Consider the following 23,321-nt stretch of genomic DNA (forward strand, 5'->3'; position numbering starts at 1 on the left):
GTCTTCGGGCTCCGCCTCCTCCAGTATGCTCACCTCACACTTCAAACTGTTGTTTTTTTGCTAACTTCTTGCCATGAGACATGCGCAGTGCACAAACACTCTATTTCCTGCTCGAACATTCTCCTTCTGCCCAATGCCTCCCCAGTGACACTAAACTGACCGGCAGACGGACACTCCCTCCTTAAAAAAAAAAAAAAAAGAACGGCTCTTGACAAAGATTCGGTTCCCATCGTTCATTTCAAAGAGCCGTTCAAAAGATTTGATTCGTTCATAAACGTCACATCACTAGACGCACAAAGAAGCTTCAGTTCAGGAAAACTGCGATAGAATATTTCCCTTCAATCAATTCGAGTCGATTAATTGAATCATGAATTTTTGCATTCGCTTCAAGCAGCTAATCGATTAATCGTTTCAGCTCTAGATCTGCGCAGAGCAAAGATGAAGGCCACGAAGCTCTATGATGAAATAATGCTTACCGTAGATAATTTCGTCCTCTGAGAAAAAAAAAACAAACAAACATGCACATTAGTAACCACCTTCATGAACACAAACTGAAAAATAACCCGTAAAAAGTGCGTCGATACCTGGATCGATTTTGGGCGGTTCGATGAACTGTGCAGTAATATTCTTCTCATCCTGTCCGTATTCGTTTGTTGCGAGCAGCCTGTAGACGCCGTTGTGGATGTGGGTGGGGTTGACCAGCTGCAGGCAGCCGTGGTACTCGCTCTCCGTGGCCTCGTGGATCATGGTGCGGATGTACTCCTGCTCCTTCAGAGGAACGTTCCGGTGGTACCACTGCAGCTTAGGCTGGGGGTTCCCCACCACGCTGAAGGGAATGCACCAGTGGTGGTCCTGCTTTGGCCCCAGCAGCTGCAGGATGGAGGGGGCAACTGACACACACAGGCAACAGAGGAAGAGTAACCATGGGGCAGTAGAGAGCAAACAGCAAACACCAGGAGGAAAGCCAGAAGGAACAGCAACATTTATGACAGGGTTCTCAAACTCATTTTTTTCAGGTTCCACATTCAGCCCGATTTGATCTGCAGTGGGCCGGACCAGTAAAATAATAACAGAATAACCTATAAATAATGACAACTCCAAATTTTTGTCTTTGTTTAAGGGAAAAAAAAACAAAACACAAAATTATGAAAATACTTTTATAAACTATTCAAACAAAAAAGATGTGAATAACCTGACAAAAATGAAATTTCTTAAGAAAAATAAGTGCAGTTTTAACAATATTCTGCCTCCACTTATCATTTCTACATGTGCATTCTGGATCAGCTCTACAAAGACACTAAACACTGAGGAACAGGAAGAAAAGAGTTCAAATTGTGCTTAATTTTCTTTAGACATTTCAGGTTGTTCATATTTGTTCAGGTTATTCACATTTTATTGTTACAGGATAGTTTGTAAATGTAAATATTTTCATAATTTAATGTTATTTTTTGCACTAAAACAAAGACAACAATTTGAAGCTGTCATTATTTATAGGCATAATGTAATTTTTTTTTTTTTTTTTTTTTAACATCAAACCGAGAAGAAAATCTGGAGTCATTATTTTTTGTCGGTTCTTCTGCTGTTATTATTTGACTGTAGATCATATTGGTCTGTATGTGGAACCTGAACTAAAATGAGTTCCACAGCCTTGACTGTGGAATTTTTGCACTTTGTAAATTCATCCCATGGGCCGCATTTGGCCCCGGGTTACATGTTTGAAACCCCTGATTTATGGGTTTTACTTAGAGAGATGTTGAGGATAACTAAAAAAAAATACAGGGTGTCCACAAAGTCTATTTACAACTTAAAAATTCTATTGCAAAAGGAGTTGATTAGATATGCTTCTCAGATTTGTTCTATGTCAGGGGTGTCAAACATGCAAAATCAGGCCAATGTAGACCAATGTGATCTCAAGTAAATAATAACACTAGAACTTATAAATAATGACAACTACAAATTTTCATCGAAATTAATCAAAATATACTTTTCATTTTGTAATAATTTTCACAGATTTGTCCTTTCATTTTGCTTTTGTAATAAATTTATAAGATTGTAAATTAGGCCTGTAACAGTACACAAAATTTTCGGTTCGATATGTTTTCAGTTTTGAAAGCCACGGTTTGTTTTTTTTTCCGTTCGGTACAGGAAGAAAGAAAACTCCTCAAAATGTCTTTAATGCATTTATGAATTTTTGAACATTCTTCTACCAATTTTTTGGAGACAATAGAATATAGAAAAACAGGAATAATATAATTCTGCTGCTATAAATCAAATAGAAAATCAAATACAGGAGGTCCTCGGGTTACGCAGTACTCGACCTCCGCTGTTTCGACTTTACGACTCCTGAGTCTCGTCCGCCATTTTGTCTCCAGCCCCATAGTGTAGAGTGTTTGTGCTCCGTAATTTTCTCGGTATCCTCGCCTTTTTCACCCTCTTTTTTCACATCATGGCCCCAAAAAAGAAAGCAGGATCTTCTAGCGATGCTGGTCCAGCCAAGAGGAAAGCCATTACGATGGAAACGAAGCTGGATATCATCAAAAGGTCGGAAAAAGGCAAGACGCCGACGAACATCAGTAAAGCCTTAGGCTTCAGTCGGTCAACCATAGCGACCATTATTAAAGACAGGGGGTATTAAAGGGTTAATTCCGACTTATGTGGAAATTCGGGTTACGTCACCAGTGTAGGAACGGAACTCATTCGTAACCCGAGGACCACCTGTATTACTAAATGTATTTTAAACTTTAGTATTGCACTTTTTCCTGAAAGGAAGTTTTGAACAAATAACACAAATCTAATCACAGTTCTGTCAGTTCACATTCTGCTTTAAAATAACAAAAAAAAATTCCACATGAATTGCAACATTAACAAGAGAGCAATCTGGTATTCTGTTTAAACAAACTGAAGAGCAACACTGACAAATAAATTAACTAATTATTATTTATTTTAGGACAGATAAACTGTTTAGGACACTTTGTGTACTTGTGTGTGTGTGTGTGTGCGTGCGGGGTGCGATTTGTCAAAAACACAGAGGGGGGGATTTCTTTCTTTTTTTTTTTTTTTTGTCGGAGGCGGGGGGGGCATACACGTGGGGGTTCGGTCCATAACTAATGTAATAACTAACGCTGGCATGAAACGAAAGTCAAACTTTACATCCTTTCAACTCCTTTACAACTTCCAACTCCAGGGTTCTATTCCTCTGTTATACAGCGTGTGTGTGTGTGTGTGTGTGTGTGAGAGAGAGCGAGAGACAGACAGACAGACAGACAGAGCTAGTGTCAGTGTTTTAGAACTACCGTAGTTCCTAGGGGCCAAACAACGTCCGTCTTCTCAGCGTCTCTTTCCTGGTTGTTGTCTTTCACCTGAACCTGAACTGATCCAAACTGGACTGGACTGATGGTGGAGGGTCTTCAGTCTCTTCCCTTCAGGTTCACATTATATTTGTTTTGTTTTTTTTTTAACCTTATGGAAGCGGCTATTTCATTTTTCGAGTCATTGTGCGCTAGTTCCATATGTCTGTGTGAAACTTGCGTGGATTTAAAGTTCCGCATCGAACAACATCTTTCGTTCCTTTTTCTTTTTCTCATCACACTGTGCCGTTTGGGTACAGCTGTGTACCGAACCGAACAGGTGCGTACCGAAACGGTTCGGTTCAGTATGTGTACTGTTACAGGCCTGTTGTAAATAGACTGTATGGACACCCTGTATATGGAAAATGGGAAAACAACTGTGTAAAACTGATGAAAGTGTGTCTGAACACTGACATTAGGAACATGGAAGAGGAAAATGAAGAGAAATCCAGCTCTAAATTAGCTGAGGAGTCTGAAGAGACATGAGAGGCTTTACAGGAGGAAGAGACACAGTTCGTATGGACAGGAAACAATGAGAGTCAATAAGATTTACTGGGAAACAGTTAATGATAACAAAGCAAAGGGCCATACTGGCTCTACTGGAAAAAACATAGGGTCTTGAACAATCATCTGAGAAGGAAATTGAACAAATTAAACCTACTGGTGTGACTCTAATTCAGATGTATGTCAGAGTATGTGAGCGTTTACAGTCAGCGTTAACAGAAAAGTGCTTACAGAGAATATTGAGCTGAAGGGTGGCCACGGACTGACCCACCATGTTCTCAGCGCTGCATATGATCTCCCTGCCATTATCATCAGGAGACAGGCTGGACAAGGTCAGGCTGCTCTCTGAATCCGACGTGTCGATCTGGAAAACACCGCATTATTTGCTGGATTCAACATCTGTCGGTTGTGCGTGAAAGCTCAGGCATGTGATGAACCATGTTGGGAGTAACACGTTACAAAAGTAATGCATTACAGCAGTGGTTTGCAACCTTTTTTGACTTATGACCCCATTTTAACATCACAAATTTCTGGTGACCCCAGACACTCAAAATGGAGACCTTTTTTTGCTGAAATTAATTTGTTTTTGATCATGTAATAGTTTACTATACTATGTTGCAAATAAACATTCATTTGTGCCCCTTTAGTCAAACATACATACAAAGGCTCAACTCATTTGCCAATTTCTATCGAGGGAGTAATGTTTTTTTTATTTATTCATGCTTTAACCGTTGAAAACGTTCGGCTTCATTTTTTGTTGATCCCGTTAGGAGACTGTGGGATGGACGAGAGGTGCCAACCCCAGACATTCAAAACGGAGACTTTTTTTTTTTTTGCTAAAATTAATTTGTTTTTGATCATATAATGGTTTTCTATACTATGCTGCAATTAAACATAAATTTTAGTTGACATTTAGTCTATATAATGTATATTATGGACAGAGGCAGTAAATCCAGGTGTAGATTACTGCAGAAAGGGAGAATTGGACAAAAAATGATTAAATTTTAGTGGTGATCTGGTCTGCCTTGGCAGAGGTCTGCGCTCTCTGAGTGCTTTTCTAGTTTCTAAATCAGTCCAGCTGCTTTTTGGCACAAAAAAGAAGTTACATGTTCAAAACTTGGTAGCGCAGACCTCCGCCAAGGCAGATCACCCCCACCACCACCACCAATCACCACCAAAATTTAATCATTGGTTCCTTGTGCCAGTATCAACATTTCCTGAAAATTTCATCCAAATCCATCCATAACTTTTTGAGTTATCTTGCACACGGACAGACAAACCAACAAACCCCGATGAAAACATTGCCTTTGCTGTTCCTTGGCAGAGGAAATAATAATAAAGGTAAATCGCTGCAACACTGCAAACAACAGTAAAAATGAAAACATAACCGCCGTTGTTATACTTTTAATAAAACATAACATGTATTGACTCAGCCCTGAGTATTGTAAAGAGGAGTTGATAACGTTATTTATCTTGTTGCTTTTTTTTTTCTTTTCTTTTTTTGGGGGGCGGGGGTTTGGTATGTTTGTTGTATGGTTTGTTTGTATATGTTGTGTCTGTGTAGTTCACTGTGTATGGGTACACGTTTGTGTAAATGTATAAAAAAAAACAAAAAACAAAAAACGTGCACACTTGAAAACCCTGTCTGACTTATCTGGCGCACTACTGCCCCCGGTGGCCTGACTTATCAGTGCATGCCAAAGTTTTTGGACAGACGGACAGATGGACGGACGACCAACTGATGACAAAACCCTGCGGCCAGTGTGGCTGAAGGTAAAAACCACAAGGACAAAAAGTCCAAACTGCCTATCTTTATAGTGTATATGTTTATAGTGAGTCGGTGTCACTCACTGCTCTGTGTTCTACCCCCCATTCCATAGGCGGCGGGGGGTGCACTGAGCATGCTCAGATGTCTATGGAAAGAACAAGGTCTATTCTATCTGCACGTTATGAAAATTTTCCTATTGAGCAAGTGGTTGAATTTTTAAGAATATTTCAAATAAATCATACGTTCAGACTCACCACAGACACGTCAGGGCTTAAAGGGTTGAGCTGCAGAAAATGAATAAAGTGCCTCAAATTTGTAGTTTAGTAAAAACACTTCACTACATTCCTCCTCTGATTTATTTATACTGGACCTAAAATTTAAGAGCATGAAACTCTCTGGGGTCGAGTGTGCTCTCAAAATCCCCCTAAAGACATTTGAACAAACATTACTTAGAACAGAGTAAATCCTGGACTTGCTCGGACAATCCTCGCATGTGGATTAATAAATATTTTGTTGCTAAGGTGATGATTTATCCCATATGATGCAGTAAATGTGACTTTCACAAGATAGCGCACATGTTCATGGTAATAAACAAAAATGGACCCATGAATGTTACTGTGTTTCTGACAACTGCAGTACGTTGTCATTCATGTTTTTTCTACATGGACTGTGTAAAGTAGAAATTAAAGGTGGATGTTTTTATTTTTATTCCAGTTTGTTTTTGTTGGTTATATTGGTGCATTTTGATTTCACTTCATTTTGAGAAACTACTTTTAGTTTAGTTCTTACTTCATTGTAGTTCATTTTAAAGGCGTTACGATGAAGTTGATAACTGTGTGAAAGAACAGGACATCAAATATGATTTACATTTACCATTTATTAATCAGTCAAGTCCAATAACAGGGGAAAACATAACTAATGCTGACTTTACCTACTCTTCTATTTCATCTCATTTTGTGTTGCTTTGGTTTTTATTGTTTTCGTTTAGTGTCAGTGTTTTTGAAAACAAAGACATTATTTCAGTTCATAAAATAATCCTGTTTTCACTGCTCTAGTTTTAGTCTTATTTTTCATAAGCTGTAATAATTATTTTTAATAAGCTATATAAAATCAAAAATGTTTATATTGTTATATTTGAGCAGTTTTTATACAACATTTATATTATTTTTTGTATCCTGTTATACAGTATATCTCTTTTTTTTTTTTTTTCATTTATTTGTTTTGAGCAGAAGAAAAAATGTAATATTTTTGTGTACAAGGAACTAATGTCCGAGCAAATACATTAATAAATAAAGATGATCAAGACAAAATTGAAATTGCCAGGTACACTAGTAATAACAATACAATACAATACAATGCAATACAATTTACACATATTTATATAGTACACTATTTTGTATAATTTTTAAAATATATGTATTTTATTGTGTTGTTATTACTTGTAAGTGCACTGTCGCTGGTAGAGACCACTTACAATTTTGTTTAGTTTGTTTATTCTATTCTATTCTATTCTATTCTATTCTATCTGGTTGAAAACAATCAAAAATATAGTATAATATAGTAAATATAAAGCCTATTTTTAAAACTGACCTTTTCATCTTTTTAGTAAACAAAATACATTATTTTCAGTGTTGTCGTGTTAGTTTTGGTTCCTCTGTTCTCACCTGTCTGCTTCACTGAAACAAGGTTCTAATAGTTTTGGATTTGTCATTATAGTTTAGTTTTATTTAGTTTTGACTTTTTTTTCTCTAATTCAGTTAGTTTTAATTCGTTTTTAGAGCAGGTTTGCTAGTTTTTATTAGCTTTCATTTTTTTTCCTAAATACTTAGTTTTAGTATTATTTTTAGTTTTGTCGTCTCTTTTCTCTTCTTTTCTGTCGTCGTATTCAAATAAATCCCAGACAGGACTCTGCTGCTTTTTCCCAACTTTAGTCTCCATGTTTCCAGGTAGAGTGGGGACCAGAAGACGACTGGAAACCACAAGTGAACACAAGTGACAGACCGTCAAGTGTCGTATGGTGACAGCAGCTAAAACTGAGTGAAAAAAAATCGCTTTTGTATCAATCCGACATTTACAAAGATGAAAACGAAGGGAATTTTGTTGATAATTTTTATACGTTTTAGTTAGTTTTGTAAACACACAATACAGTTTCAGTTAGTTATCGTTTTTTACTTTTAATCATAGTTTTTATTTATTTCAGTTAACGAAAATGTTTTTACAGTTCTAGTTTTCGTCACTTCGTTAGTTTTTGTTAATGATAATAGCCTTGCGCTGAAGTCACTGTGGCTTCATTAGAGCTCATCAGAGAAGTAATACATCCCCCGATATGTCCCTTTCACCGTCACATATTTTGAGCCCAAACAGGTGAACTTCCAGCAGTGGTACAATGGTCCAAACATGAATGGGCGTGGCAGACGGGCTCACCTCGTGGTGCGTGTAGAGTGTGTCGTGGTTCCACAGGATCTCCGGAGGAGGGGAGCCCGTGGCTTTGCACACAGCTTTGATGTTACGGCCCTGCATCTCAGTCACTGTGGTGGGGGTGACCTCTACTTTGGGAACCTCTGTGAGACAAAACCAAACAGTGACATTAACCCTTTATCGGGCAAGTGACCATTTTTGGTCATTTCCACATGCATTACAAGACAGTTCCAGTGAGGACAGTGAGTCATCAATCTCAGGTCCAATGTGGTCTCCAGGGTCTGTAAGGTCCACCTCTGCATGAACAGTGAGTGGACCTGCTTTGTTCAGTACCATGCAGGAATGGTACTAATGTAAGGAATGATGTTCAAAGGGATCATGTGGATGTGGACAGGGGTCTGGACCAGCACGCATGAGCGTCTAATGTTCTAAAATACATGTTCTAATGTTCTAAACGTGATAATCTTTTCACCTTACATGCATTTTTCTTGTGTTTTTTATTACACTTTTAGGATTTTTTTTTTTTTTTTTTTTTTGCCATTTATGGGTAAGGAACCAAATATGGTTATTTTACTGACCTTGATTTTCTACATGAATTTTTTTGTTTTTATTTCACATAAGTAAAAAAGTCTTGTTATATCCTCCAATAACACACTAAGGTTGAAGTTTTGAATTTTAGAGTATTTCTATGAGTGAACTATAAAAGGGTTAACCCAGTGTTTTTCAACCTTGGGGTCGGGACCCCATGTACGGTTGCCTGGAATTCAAATGGGGTCACCTGAAATTTCTAGTACTTGATAAAAAATGTAAAAAAATAAACAAAATTAAAACTTACTAATAAAAATGTACATTATATAGACTAAATGTTGTCTAAAATTAACATTTATTTGCAACATATTATAGCAAATTATTACATGATCAAAAATAAAATAATTTTAGCAAAAAAAAAAAAAAAAGTCTCTGTTTTGAATGTCTGGGGTCACCAGAAATTTGTGATGTTAAAATGGGGACACGAGCCAAAAAAGGTTGGAAACCACTGGGTTAACCCATAAAGACCCAGAGAGCCACCAGTGACACAAACCATCTACAAATATAAACTGTTTAATACATGTTGATCCACTAATCCTATCAACACATGTAAATAATTGGTGTAAAATACAGTTTGTCATCTTTTCGTGGTCATCAGATATGACCCATTTGGACGTTCAGAGGCTCCGTAGTTACCATGGAAACACAATCATCTTCTACAACATTGATTCACCAGTAAAACCCATTTAGTTGGATCAATAACAGTGGACGGACACACTTGTTTTTTACATTCAGTTAGCAACATCTTTGCTGAAAAAGTAACTTTTTCTTCGTTTTTCTCTGTTTTGATATCGTTCATTTTGAATTTACTCTGCATTTTCTTGAACATCTACATCACAGGTGTCAAACATACAGCCCGGGGGTCAAAACCAGCCCACCAAAGGGTCCAATCCAAATTACACTCAAGATATTAACAGTCAGACATTTTACTTTAGGGGTCATATAAAGCCCTACTTTAGTCTCAAGTGGGTCACATCAGGAAAATACTATCATAATAACCTACAAATTATGACAACTCCAAATTTTTCCTCTTTGTTTTAGTTTAAAAAAGTGAAGTTACATGAGAATGTGTAAATTTACAAACTAGCCCATATAACTAGGGCCCATATAAAGCCCTACTTTAGTCTCAAGTGGGTCAGATCAGTAAAATACTATCCATACAATACTATTTCGTCCATAACTTTTTGAGTTATCTTGCTAACAGTCAGACGAACAACACCCCCCCACCCCCAAAGACTGATCTGGATCCTCAATCTTCAATATCTTGTGTAATCTGTTGGGAACTTTTTTTTTTTTTTTTACCAAGCATTCTGACCATTCATTGTGGAGTTACACATATATATGTTGAAAATATCCCTATCTCCCAATAATAAAGAATCATTTTTAAAATTCCTGGATCCAGACAGTGATCTAGATCATTTCCAAAATATAATCATTTGTTACTCGTCCCATTTTGGACATTTCCTGAAAATTTCATCAAAATCCGTCCATAACTTTTTCAGTTATGTTGCTAACCAACCAAACAAACAAACAAACAAACCCTGGCAAAAACATAACCTCCTTGGCAGAGGTAACAATTCATTTGGGAACTGCCACAAAAGTAGCGCTGGGTCTTTAAGGGTTAAAACATGTGATTAGACCCAAAATGGCACAGAGATCAGTGCCTTTCTGTCTGTCTTCCACTCTAAATGCTCAATATCAGATACTCTGATACGTTTACTAGGATAAGGTGGTTTCACATTACTGCAGTCTGGTGGGGTGATGTTCATGAACTCCTGCGCTACTCCTCCATCATCGATACATTTCAGGTCTTGACTCTCCATTTCATCTTGGAGCCTCAGTTTGATCCACATATTCTCGCAAGTACAATCCAGTGGGTTCCCAGACAGCTGGAGTCTGGAAAAGAAAAAACATCAACACACACTGTAAAAAAGGATTTGGGGGGTTGGTAAATACAAACTATGGACATCAGTTCCATTTTAATCAACAGTAAGAACTGCCAGTAAAACCTATTCTGACTGGTTCAGTTCTACAGACATTACCTACTACAGGGGTTGGACAAAATAATGGAAACACCTTCACCTCAAGATGATAATGCCCCAATCCATAGAATTGTTAAAGAATGGCATGAGGAACATTCTAATGAAGTTGAGCATCTCGTATGGCCGGCACAGTCCCCAGACCTCAACATTATTGAGCATTTATGGTCAGTTTTAGAGATTCAAGTAAGACGTCGATTTCCACCGCCATCGTCTCTAAAAGAGTTGGAGGGTATTCTAACTGAAGAATGGCTTAAAATTCCTTTGGAAACAATTCACAAGTTGTATGAATCAATACCTCGGAGAATTGAGGCTGTAATTGCCGCAAAAGGCGGACCTACACCATATTAAATTATATTTTGTTGATTTTTTAAGGTGTTTCCATTATTTTGTCCAACCCCGTATTTGTTAACAGTAACAATTGTTACTTAAAATAATATAATAAAATCTACCCCATAATATTGTGACGTGTTGGAGGAGCAGCTGGGGGGAGTTTCCCAGCATGCATCAGGACAAACTAGTGTGGACAGTTTTGATGTGTTTGACAGTGTTCTGAGTTGATAAGAAGTGTTGTTCTTTTTGTACACAGCAGAGTTATGGTGTGTTTGACACTTTTTGTTCGTGTTTTTGTTGAATGAATATTTCTCTTGAGTTGCATATTCTTGCTCCATGAGCTCAGTTGCTCCTTTGTTCCATGACCCTCTGTAATGGCGTTTTAAACAGGGGTTGTTAAAATATAGTTCCAGAGTGAAGTGATCATTTCTGGTTCTTCACACATTTGCTAGGGTTAGAGGTTCAGTGCTGAATACTTCCTGTGTTTGTCAGTCTTTTAACTCTCAGGGGTCTGAACCTATTATGGCTGCTTTTGAGTATTTTTGATTTTGTAAAATTAGCCTTCTCTCAATAAGTAATGGGTCATTAGTAACACTGATGATTTATTAATTATACACTGTAAAAAAAAAAAAAAAATCTGTAATTTAATTTTAATTTAATGTAATTTTTAATTTGTAATTTAATTAGAATTTTCACTGTTCATTTTACAGATTTTTCCTGTATTTTAAAGATACAGGAAAATATCAATGAAATGACAAAACTAGACTGTGATTTTACATGTCAAATGTAAAATAACATGAAAAAACTGTAACTGTGAATAACCATAAAAGCTGAATTTTTTAAAAGATTTTTTTTCTTTTTCACAGAAAAAATACAATTCAATTCAATTGCAAATGTATCATAATTTCACAAATATTTCTTTTCTATTTATGAGATTAAACTGTTAATTTAAAGTTTGATACTGTAAAAAATAAATAAATAAAACGAAATAAAATTACTGACAATTAACCGTAAAAGAAGTATTTGTTCTGTAAGTTTAACAAGACTTATTTGTTAATTGACAAATATCTTGTGTAATTACAGGAGGTTTCACAACAAAAATGATGAATAAATGTGTTTTTGTGAACGTATAACATGTATAAGCACTGATAAACTGTCCAAATACAGTTTTTATCAGTGGATTGGACAACTGAGTCTCATTGAAAATTATTTATATATATATTTATTGGTAATTTGATTGTTTTAATACATGTAAATATTCTTTATTAAACATTAAAAAGTAAAAAAAAAAGCAAAATCTCATGTAAAGTTAGGGCAAAAAACTGTATTTTAATTATGGAAAATTACTGTATTTTAATGAGATGGTTATTTTCCGTTATTTAACAATATTTTTTCGGCACCCCTGCTGCCGGAATATTACTGCGTTTTTTTACGTTTTTTTTTGTTGTTTTTTTAACCGTGTAATTAAATAGATGAACATATATCTATTAATATTTAAGAGTTTATATTAGTAACTTTTTATGAGTAATTTGTTGTGTAATTGGTGGAGTTTACCTAATTTCTATTAGTGTATTATAGCTGTTAAATTTAGTTACATTTTATTCCAAATATGGGGTAAAATCTCCTCAACCAAAATGAATGCACTTTTTTACCTCACTTTTATTGAGTAGATTCCAAAGGTTTGTTTTTACAGTGCATGACAAAACTCACCGTCACGGAAAAAAAAGACTGATAATAATAACACGTACTCATGTCAGATACTTACGAATAGGTGTTCAGTAAGTTCTGAAATATTCTCCATGACAGCGTTGATATGTTATTATCTCTGAAATTTCTAAAAGGAAGAAAAAATACAACAATTAAAATCCATACATGGCTTCTGTTGTGAACTACAGTGAACATGTGAAACTTTTCATGAGGCTTCTTACACATATTGAAGTCTTGTATTGTTGAAAAATGCATCTAACGATATATTCGTCAACCTGGTCCTGGTCACTGTCCTGTTAAAGAGGGAAACATTAAACAGCTCTAACAGGCTCTATGACAGGATTATCCTTTGAGCCCACGTCAAAATGCAAAATATTGTACGTGTTGTGATACTTACAGGTTTCTGAGGTTTATGTAGTATCTCAAGCTGCTGTCGTTGATGTCGTAAAGTCTGTTCTGATTCGCGATGTATCTGTAAAACACACAAATGTCTATATGTCTCACACTTATAACACTTGCAATCACATTTCATCACTGAGAAAACTACACTGTAAGATTAGACTTCGTATTTACTACAATGCTTTAATTCCAATGTACTTAAACGATTTCAGTTTTATTCCATTACTATAAAATGTTCAGTATGTTCTACTAATTTGCAGACATAGTCGAAAGTACAAAAAGTTTCGGTTGAATGGAATTAAATCACTCAGTTTTAGTCATGACCACACCTTTTTATCTGTGCATTGCATTGTGGGTAGTGGGCATGTTGTTGTAAATGTGTTTTTCTTCTGTGCAGGGGTTCGACAGGGTTGTGGTGTTAGTGTTAATGTTGACTTAATGTGTGTATGTCAGTGTTTATTGGCCTTTTTGTGTTTGTTTTTGTATTTTTGTACAGCTGCACCATGAGTCAGAGCCAGAGGAAGAATAATCGCTTTTCTGTTCATCTCTATTTGTTCTTCTTCAACGTAAATCTTTGTACCTTACCAAATTTAAAGCACTTCCTGTACTGGCAAATTATACTTAGTTAACTTCCTACCTAACTTTCATCCACACTGCAATATATTAACCCTTTCATGCATAGTGGTCACTCCAGTGGACAGTTCCTCTACAGCTTTACTCTTGTATATTCATGGGTTTTGTTGTTTTAGTTCCATATCAACCAACACAGTGGACACTTATGCATCATCTCATAAACTGCAGTTCATACCATTATTGTAACTTTGCTGTTCTTGGTTGGTTCTTGAGTGAAAATCAATTGTTAGTATTTATTTTTTGCATATTATCTCCATGAAGTGAGTAATAACTAGTATTAGAATATGTTAAAATGTGAGAAAACATCAGATTAGCTGCATTAAACATGGTTTCATTTCACTGTTTTCATATCACTTTATGATATTGGGTTTTAAATACATGTTTCTTTGCTTCAAGAATAAAATTCATGGTGTAGCTGAGTGGACATTTTTGTAACTCCATGAAAAACAGGTTGATTTAAAAAAAAAAAAGTTCAATCACATTGGGTTTTTTTTCATGCCTAAAGAGGAATAAAAACACTCAGGAAAAAAAAAATCTTGATTAAGGTTCTCATAATTCATGCATGAAAGGGTTAAGTTGAATAATTATACAAAGCAATTTACAGTGCAAAACATTTTAATTTACATGTCACACTGTTATTGTTGTAATGTATTTATTTATTAAATGTTTGTGTCTGTAATTATTTAACCCTTTCATGCATGAATTATGAAAGCCTTAATCAAGATTTTCTTTTCTGGAGTGTGTTTATTCCTCTGTAGGCATGAAAAAAACAACCAACGGAATTGATTTTTTATGAACCTATTTTTCATGGAATTACAAAAATGTTCATTCAGCTGGACACCATGCGTTTAATTTTAGAAGCAAAGAAACATGTATTTACTGATATACTATGTGAAAACTATGAAATAAACACATTTTTAATGCTGCTAATTTGATGTTTTCTCACATTTTAACATACCTGCATGGAGATAATACGCAAAAAAAAAAAGAAAACAACAAACATGCAACTTTTGTTAAAAAAAAAACCAAACAAACAAAACAAAACTGTTTATTTCGGTCTAGTAACAATTAGCATTTTTTTTTACACTCAAACATGTTAGCGCAGATCAGGTTTATCTAGAACAGCAAAGTTACAGTAATGGTATGAATTACAGCGTATGGGATTGATGCACAAAAAAACAAATCCATAAATATACAAGAAAACACCTTTGATCAGCTGTCCACTGTAGTGACCACTATGCATGAAAGGGTTAACCTTGTTTTTACTTTTAGCTCCCTCACCCCCTACCCCTCAAGGAGCCATTGCTCTTTGATCAGGCTGCATTTGTAAATAAGAATCTGTTCTTAATTGCTTACCTGGGTAAATAAAAGTTAAATAAAATAAATAAAAATTAACTTGGAATCGAGTCCAATGAACTGATGATATTCAGTCTAATGATTATACAAAGCAATTGACATCGCAACAAGTGTTAAGTTAAATGAACTTGGCATTTAGTGTGTTCTACTTAAAATAGCAATTCCATTCAAATCAAGCATCTAAGTTTAATACACTCAAGTTTTCATTACTCATTACTTACATTTTTTAAGGCAACCGGTTTACTCAAATTTTTTAAGTGAACTCAATTTATCCGGTCTTACAGTGTGTAGGTGTGCAAGATATTAGATAATGTTCTGCACTTTAAATGAGCTGGTATTTAAACTGCAGAATGATCTGAAGAATAGAATAGAATAGAATAGAATAGAATAGAATAGAATAGAATAGAATAGAATAGAATAGAATAGAATAGAAACACAGGCAATTACAATTAAAATAAAGCATAAAAAAACATCAACAAAATGATGTCAGTTGTAAAACTACCAGTTTGCTGTACAGTCTGGACACTCACACAGTGTTTCAGCTCTTTATAATTGTCCACATTTAGCAGGTTAAAGATAAAAAAAAAACAAACACCTTATTAATCGTTTTCATCACCAGGGTTATTCTATGTACACGTCTACAAATTCTATATAAAACTTAACAGTGTGGCTGTAGTTGCCTCTAGTGTTACTATATGAGAATGTATTGTTGTTGTTGTTGTTGTTATTTTTGGCTGTAGTGACATCCTTTGTGTACATGTGGATCGTGGCCTACATTTAACCATAACACAAAATGAGAGGAAATAAAGGTGTCAGTGCTGCTTAGGCATCTTTAAATGTGACACAACATACACTCAGGAGAAAAATAGTCCAAATAGGTTCATACTGTCTACTAGAACTTATACAAATTTCCTTTTCTTATTTGTCAGACAGATGGAAAAAGAGTTACAAATAAGAAAAGGAAATCTGCAGGAGAAAAATAGTGTTGGAATATTTGACTGATATTATTTGTAAAAAGCTAAGAACTAAATTAATTTTACAAACAGATCTCAGTCTGATCACTGATCAGGGTATGACACAGCACCAGAAGTGGACAAATGTTATTTTATTCATACCAATAAAGAGCTTTTTTTTTTGAGTAGGGGCGTAAGAAAATATCGGTTCTGCAATATATCGCAATATTTCATTTCACAATACTGTACCGATATTAAAAAGTACTGTATTGATATTTTTAGGTATTTATTCAAATGCAGATATTGTGGAGGTTCATTTTTGTTTTTTGTTTTGTTTATATTTTATTTATTATTATTTAACACTCTTATGAAATAATGTTAGTTCCTTTGTTGGACTGAACTAAAATAATGTTCTGATGTTAGTTCTGAACTAATAGAATATGAACATTTGAACAGGATCTTAAACTGTAATGTCTGTAAAACAGAATTTCAGTTTGAACACAGGAACATTTTGTGATATAGCATTAGATCCTGTTGTGATCAAATAAAAATGGGTTTAGTATTTGTGCAGATTTCTGGTATAATCCAATTCTCCAAGGAAACAATCATTAAAAAAAGAAACAAACAAAAAATTGCTTTTTTAACAGTATCACGATATATCGTGATATATCGTATCGTGATCCTAGTATTGTGATTTGTGTCATATCACCAGATTTTTGCTGATACACAGCCCTACTCTTGAGTGTGTAATATTATCTAAAGTTTTGTTTAATTTGTAATCTGAATTACAACCCACTACGTATAGGTTAGTTATGAATATGTTTAGGTTGTAGGGTTAATACAGGACATTTCAGGAAAAAAAAAAAACCTAAGTGGGATTACGGCACATGTCAATATTTAGTCTGTGTTCTCTCATGGTGATACTGATCTGTTGTCTGTAACAACATTATTACAAAGTGCCCACTTTAAAATGCCCCTGAAGGCACTTGTGACTTCTTTTAGACCACAGGTGTCAAACATGCGGCCCGGGGGCCAAATCTGGCCCACCAAAGGGTCCAGTCCGGCCCTTGGGATGAATTTGTGAAATGAAAAAATTACACTGAAGATATTAACAATCCTTTTAGTTCAGGTTCCACATTCAGAACAATTCAGTCTAAAGTGGGCAGGATTCAGTCAAATACTATCATAATAACATAGAAATAATGACAACTCCAAATGTTTCTCTCTGTAAATGTAAATATTTTCATGTATTTACATTAAAACAAAGAATAATTTCACAAAAAATGTGAATAACCTGAACAAATATGAACAATCTGAAATGTCTTAAGAGAAGTAAGTACAATTTTAACAAGATTCTGTCTGTTATTAAATGTTTTGTGTGTTTGTAGATCCACTGTGATCTGTAAGTTATAATGTACATGTGTGAATGATAAACTGAGGCTGAATATTGTTAAAAAAAATTACACTTATTGTTTCAGTTTGTTCATGTTATTCACATCTTGTGAAAGGATAGTTTGTAGATGTAAACCTTTTCATAATGTAAATTTACTTTTTTCACTCTAAAGCATAGAGAAAAGTTTGGAGTTGACATTATTTATATATTATTATGTTATTATTTTACTGGTTCGGCCCACTGCAGATCAAATTTAGCTGAATGTGGAACTGAACTAAAATGAGTTTGACAGCCCTGTTTTAGACTATATGTTTGGATCTTCTCACATTAAGCCTGAGATCCAAACAACCACCGGTGACAGAAACCATCTACAGATCTAAACTGTTTAATACATGTTGATCCACTAATCCTATCAATACATGTAAATAATTGGTGTAAAATACAGTTTGTCATCTTTTCGTGGTCATCAGTTATGACCCATTTGGATGTTCAGAGGCTCCGTAGGAAACCATGGAAACACCGTCATCTTCTACAGCATCGATTCACCAGTAAAACCCATTTAGTTGGATCAATGACAGTGGATGGACACACTGGGTTTTACATTCAGTTAGCAATATCTTTGCTGAAAAAGTAACTTTTTCTTCATTTTTTCTCTGTTTTGATATCGTTCATTTTGAATTTACTCTGAGTTTTCATGAACATCTACATCACAGGGGTCAAACATACGGCCCAGGGGTCAAAACCAGCCCACCAGAGTGTCCAATCCAAATTACACTCAAGATATTAACAGTCAGACATTTTACTTTAGGGGTCATATAAAGCCCTACTTTAGTCTCAAGTGGGTCAGATCAGTAAAATACTGTCATAACAACCTACAAAATTATGACAACTCCAAAGTTTTCCTCTTTGTTTCAGTTTAAAAAGTGAAATTACATGAGAATGTGTAAATTTACAAACCAGCCTTTCTCAAAAAATATGAAAAACAGAAATTAAGTCAGAGAAGTAAGTGCAATTTTGCTGATAATCTGCCTGTTACTAAATGTTTTGTGTATTTGCAGATCCGTTGTCATTTGTAAGTTGTAATGTACATGTGCAAATGATAAGCAGAGGCATAATATTGTTAAATTTGCACTTAATTTTCTTGATAAATTTCAGTTTTTTCATGGTTGTTCATGGTTGTTCATGTTATTCACATTCATAGACGTAAACACTTCCAAAATGACATTTTCCTTTTTTCACTATAAAACACATTGAAAAGTTTGGAGTTGACATTATTTATATATTATTGTGTTATTATTTTACTGGTCCTACCCACTTCAGATCAAATTTAGCTGAATGTGGAACTGAACTATAATGAGTTTGACAGCCCTGTTTTAGACTATATTTGGATATTTTCACATTAAGCCTATATTCCACAGGTGTCAAACATGCGGCCCGGGGGCCAAATCTGGCCCGCCAAAGGGTCCAGTCCGGCCCTGGGGATGAATTTGTGAAATGCAAAAATTACACTAAGATATTAACAATCCTTTTAATTCAGGTTCCACATTCAGACCAATTCAATCTAAAGTGGGCAGGATTCAGTAAAATACTATCACAATAACATAGAAATACTCACAACTCCAAATGTTTGTCTCGTAAATATCAATATTTTTATGTATTTACACTAAAACAAAGTATAATTTTGCAAAAAATGTGAATAACTTGAAATGTCTTAAGAGAAGTAAGTACAACTTTAACAATATTTTGTCTGTTATTAACTGTTTTGTGTGTTTGTAGATCCACTGATGATCTGTAAGTTAAAATAAACATGTGGAAATCATAAACTGAAGCATAATATTGTTAAAATTGCACTTATTTTTTCAGTTTGTTCATGTTATTCACATCTTTTGAAAGGATAGTTTGTAGATGTAAACCTATTCATAATGTAAATTAACTTTTTTCACTCTAAAACAGAGAAAAGTTTGGAGTTGATATTATTCTGTTATTATTTTACTGGTTCGGCCCACTGCAGATCAAATTTAGCTGAACGTGGAACTGAACTAAAATGAGTCTGACACCCCTGTTTTAGACTATGTTGTGAAATTACCCTAAGATATTAACAATCCTTTTATTTCAGGTTCCACATTCAGACTTTCAGATTCAATCTAAAGTGGGCAGGACCAGTAAAATACTATCATAATAACATAGAAATAATGACCAATTCAAAAGTTTGTCTTTGTAAATGTAAATATTTTCATGTATTTACACTAAAACAAAGTATAATTTTGCAAAAAATATGAACCACCATGAAATGTCTTAAGAGAAGTAAGTACAATTTTAACAAGATTCAGTCTGTTACTCAATGTTTTGTGTATTCGTAGATCCACTGTGATCTGTAAGTTATAATGTGCATGTGGAAATGACAAACTGAGGCAGAATATTGTTAAAATTAATCTTATTTTTTCAGGTTGTTCATGTTATTCACATCTTTTGAAAGGATAGTTGGTAGATGTAAACCTGTTCATAATGTAAATTAACTTTTTTCACTCTAAAACATGGAGAAAAGTTTGGGGTTGACATTATTTATAGATAATTATATTATTATTTTACTGGTCCGGCCCACTACAGATCAAATTTGGCTGAATGTGGAACTGAACTAAAATGAGTTTGACAGCCCTGCTTTAGATTATATGTTTGGATCTCTTCACATGAAGTCAGTACTTTAAATTGAATGTACAATATCCTGCTAACTACGTCCCAGTACTTTTAATTTTAATTCAAATGTGCAATAACTTGTTGTTACCTCTCAGTACTCTTATTATTATTACACTGGTCTACAATTTTTTTTTAGAAATGATTTGTTTCAGAGATTAAATGTGCTAAATGTTAAAAATTGTAATAAGATTAATTGGAAAATAAATGACAGAAGTGCCAGTTTGCTGATGTTTTCAAGGTATATGATTAAGTGTTATTCCACATATATATTGGTTTATGTACATTTATATAATAGTTTTATAAATCTTCCACTAAATAGAACCTGTAAAGTGAATGTATTCTAATGTGCAGACAGTGTTTTGAAGTAGATCTTGTAGCTCTGAGACAAATATTCCTTTTGAGTCAAACCCATTCTCTCGTTAATTCTTGAATTTCACATTTTGACCCAAGGCTGTATCTTGGAAAGTTCAGCCAACCAGCATTTTTGACTTGATTTTTCTTTATCAGTGACTCTCATGTGGTAAAATTTCATTACTTTTATTCTGGAAGCATTTTCCTTGTAGACCAGTGTTATTATTATTCCTCTTGTTTATAATAGTCTATTTTACAAATGTGTATTTGTGCTTGTATGTGCAATAACTGTTTTTTTATATGTTTTTTAGCTGTGTTTATGTTTTGTATCTGTCTTTTTTTTGGGTCATATCTTTACCTTTTTTCTAACTCCTTTTCTGACTCAGGGAATTCCAATGTACCCACACTGCTCTGTATGTGTGCAAATGGCAAATAAAGTCTATTCTATATATATGCAATAACAGAAAACGCCCAGTAAACTCCACTCCATCCACCCTTTTGGTCAATGTGACTCTTACACTTCCAGCCTGGTCTGCTTCTGGAAAACTCAGCCCAGTCTCCCCTCATCTCCTCCGGGTACCACTTGTCCACATTTGCGCTTTGGCAGGTATACCCTTCCACAGACACGGGCCTACACAGACACTGACGCAGATAGGACTACATTTCCGTGGGCAGCCTCTCGCCTACCGGTGTCTATACAAACCAATGTGGTCTCGTGTGTAATGTGGCACGACGTGGTTGATTTTGGAAAATATTCAGGACTATTTATTCCTCCACCTCCACCCCAAAAAGCACCAATAAACACCTTATATGGATTATGGATGGGCCTGTACATTTGTACTCCATCACTACATCTGGAGGTGTTTTGGAAGAAGAAGAAGAAAAAAAAAAACACCGACTAATCCAAATAAACCTGACGCGCACTCGCTCCACCATTACGCACACACGCGCCCCAGACACATACACATCATCGGTGACACGCGCAGCAGCCCCAGCCTCCAAGACACATACACATTGGATCTGATCTGAGAACATCACTGTTTATCACATTAAAATCCCATATTTTTACGCGTTGACATCAAGCGTCAAAGTCAGATTTCTCATTGATCTGTCATCCGGCCTGCTGCTTTTCCACTCTAACGACAACCTACTGTTATTTCAGATCATCCTATCCCTTCGGTATTATTACAACCTATACAATCGGAGGTATGGTGTTTTTTTTTTTTTTTTAATATATATAACGCATTGCATCCAAATAGGATAACTTAATTAATACGCTTTTTTTTTCTTCCATCCACTCACATTTCGGTGATGTTTTCCATGTCATCTAACGTGAGCACAGGGAAATCCTCGATCCCCGGTACCGAATCAATACAAACAATCCTTGAGATGCTGCAAGTGCAGGATTTGGGGCAGGCATCGCTAAATCTCCACAGCCCCATCAAAACCAAAAACAATCCAAGACGAGCCATGCCATATTCCCCCGCGCTGGAGTCCATCGCAGGTCCAAGGTCCAGGTTCTCCTCCCTCGCCGCCTTTATCTGGCCAAGTTAATCCTTTCGACTCCGCAGGAATAAAAAAAAAAAAAAAAAAAAAAAAAAAAAAAAAAAAAAAAAAAAAGAGAGAGAGAGAGTACGCGCCGTCAGGAATGCGCAGAGCCCACGGTTTTCCGCAGAGCTGCTATCACACTACTGCATATCGATGACGTGAAGCAAAGGTGTCAAGTGGTCCGTCCTGGTCCTGGTCCTGGTGCTTCTTCTTCTGTCTCACTCCTCTATGTGTCAGACACAGACTGTTCGCCTCTTGCCTTATAGAACAAATATGATGTGTACCAGATGTGGACGGATCAATAGGCAGAGCCCCCCCCACCCACCACCACCAGCACCAATACCAGCAGCACCAGCAGCACCAGCACCAGCACCTGTGATTTTTTATTTATATATTTATTTTTTTTCTCCACAGTGTGTGTGTGTGTGTGTGTGTTGATGGGGATGAAAATATGAGGAGACCGCACAGTGGAGTAAAAGGATGCCTGGTGATGCTGCGCGTGCAGGGACGCAGCAGGAGGAAGCCTATACCTGCATCCGACTATCGATTATCACCGAGGACAGAGCGCGTGCATCTCCAGTCTCCCCCAGACCAGACCAGACCAGACCAGACCAACAACACTGGGACTGGGTTATACAGCACAGACGCTTTACTATATGCGTCCATGGAGCTGTATTCCTATCAGGGTTGTATTTATCGGAATTTGTTGGAGTCTGTGTAGTCAGTGGATCCTGCAGTCAGTCTGACACCATATGCATCCATGCAGCTGGGGGGGGGGGGGGGGGGGGGGGGAGCTCCGATGTGTCCCCAACAGCAGCAGCAGCAACAATATGGATGGAAACTATGTTGTTGTGTGCATCAGAGACATGCAGCGCCTTCTCCAGTCCACATGCACCAGGACTGTTTGTATGGCTGCTTATTAGGCCTATAGTGTGTGACGTATACGGCTGACGCACAAGACTGGGTGCATCTCTGAAAAATAATTACCTATACTATGTCTGCAAGCTTCAAATGGGTCTGACTCCAAACACTGATAGGAGAGTGATACACAAGCAACAACTGGGAAGATGTTGGGTTTTTTTTTTTTTTTTTTTAATTCCTTATCAAAAAGGTGCATTTTCCCCTGAATGTTTAATGGTTTTTTTGTTTGAGATTATCACAGAAAAATGTGCAAACAGAACATTTCCTAAAAACCTCAAAACTTGTGAAGCATACTTAGATGACTGTGGTTAAAGTACATAAACAATATACAGAGTCCAAACTGATAATAATAATAATAATGATAATAAT

The 23,321-nt window shown here is 35.7% G+C and overlaps 1 protein-coding gene across 1 annotated transcript in view; it reads right to left on the minus strand.

The window, feature by feature from the left end:
* The window catches only part of ntrk2b (neurotrophic tyrosine kinase, receptor, type 2b), a 35,660-nt gene extending 13,602 nt beyond the window's left edge, over positions 1-22,058 (minus strand). The window contains exons 1-9 of the mRNA XM_030151123.1: positions 21,786-22,058; positions 13,102-13,176; positions 12,926-12,997; positions 12,763-12,831; positions 10,370-10,521; positions 8,044-8,180; positions 4,083-4,215; positions 585-890; positions 477-494 (exon numbers count right to left, since the gene is read on the minus strand). Coding sequence (XP_030006983.1) covers positions 477-494; positions 585-890; positions 4,083-4,215; positions 8,044-8,180; positions 10,370-10,521; positions 12,763-12,831; positions 12,926-12,997; positions 13,102-13,176; positions 21,786-21,982 — 1,159 coding nt within the window. The 5' untranslated portion in view covers positions 21,983-22,058. The remainder of the gene's footprint in view (positions 1-476; positions 495-584; positions 891-4,082; positions 4,216-8,043; positions 8,181-10,369; positions 10,522-12,762; positions 12,832-12,925; positions 12,998-13,101; positions 13,177-21,785) is intronic.
* Positions 22,059-23,321: the final 1,263 nt, after the last annotated feature.

The sequence above is a fragment of the Sphaeramia orbicularis genome, chromosome 12 (genome assembly GCF_902148855.1).
Source record: "Sphaeramia orbicularis chromosome 12, fSphaOr1.1, whole genome shotgun sequence".
In the NCBI taxonomy this organism is placed as follows: Eukaryota; Metazoa; Chordata; class Actinopteri; order Kurtiformes; family Apogonidae; genus Sphaeramia; species Sphaeramia orbicularis.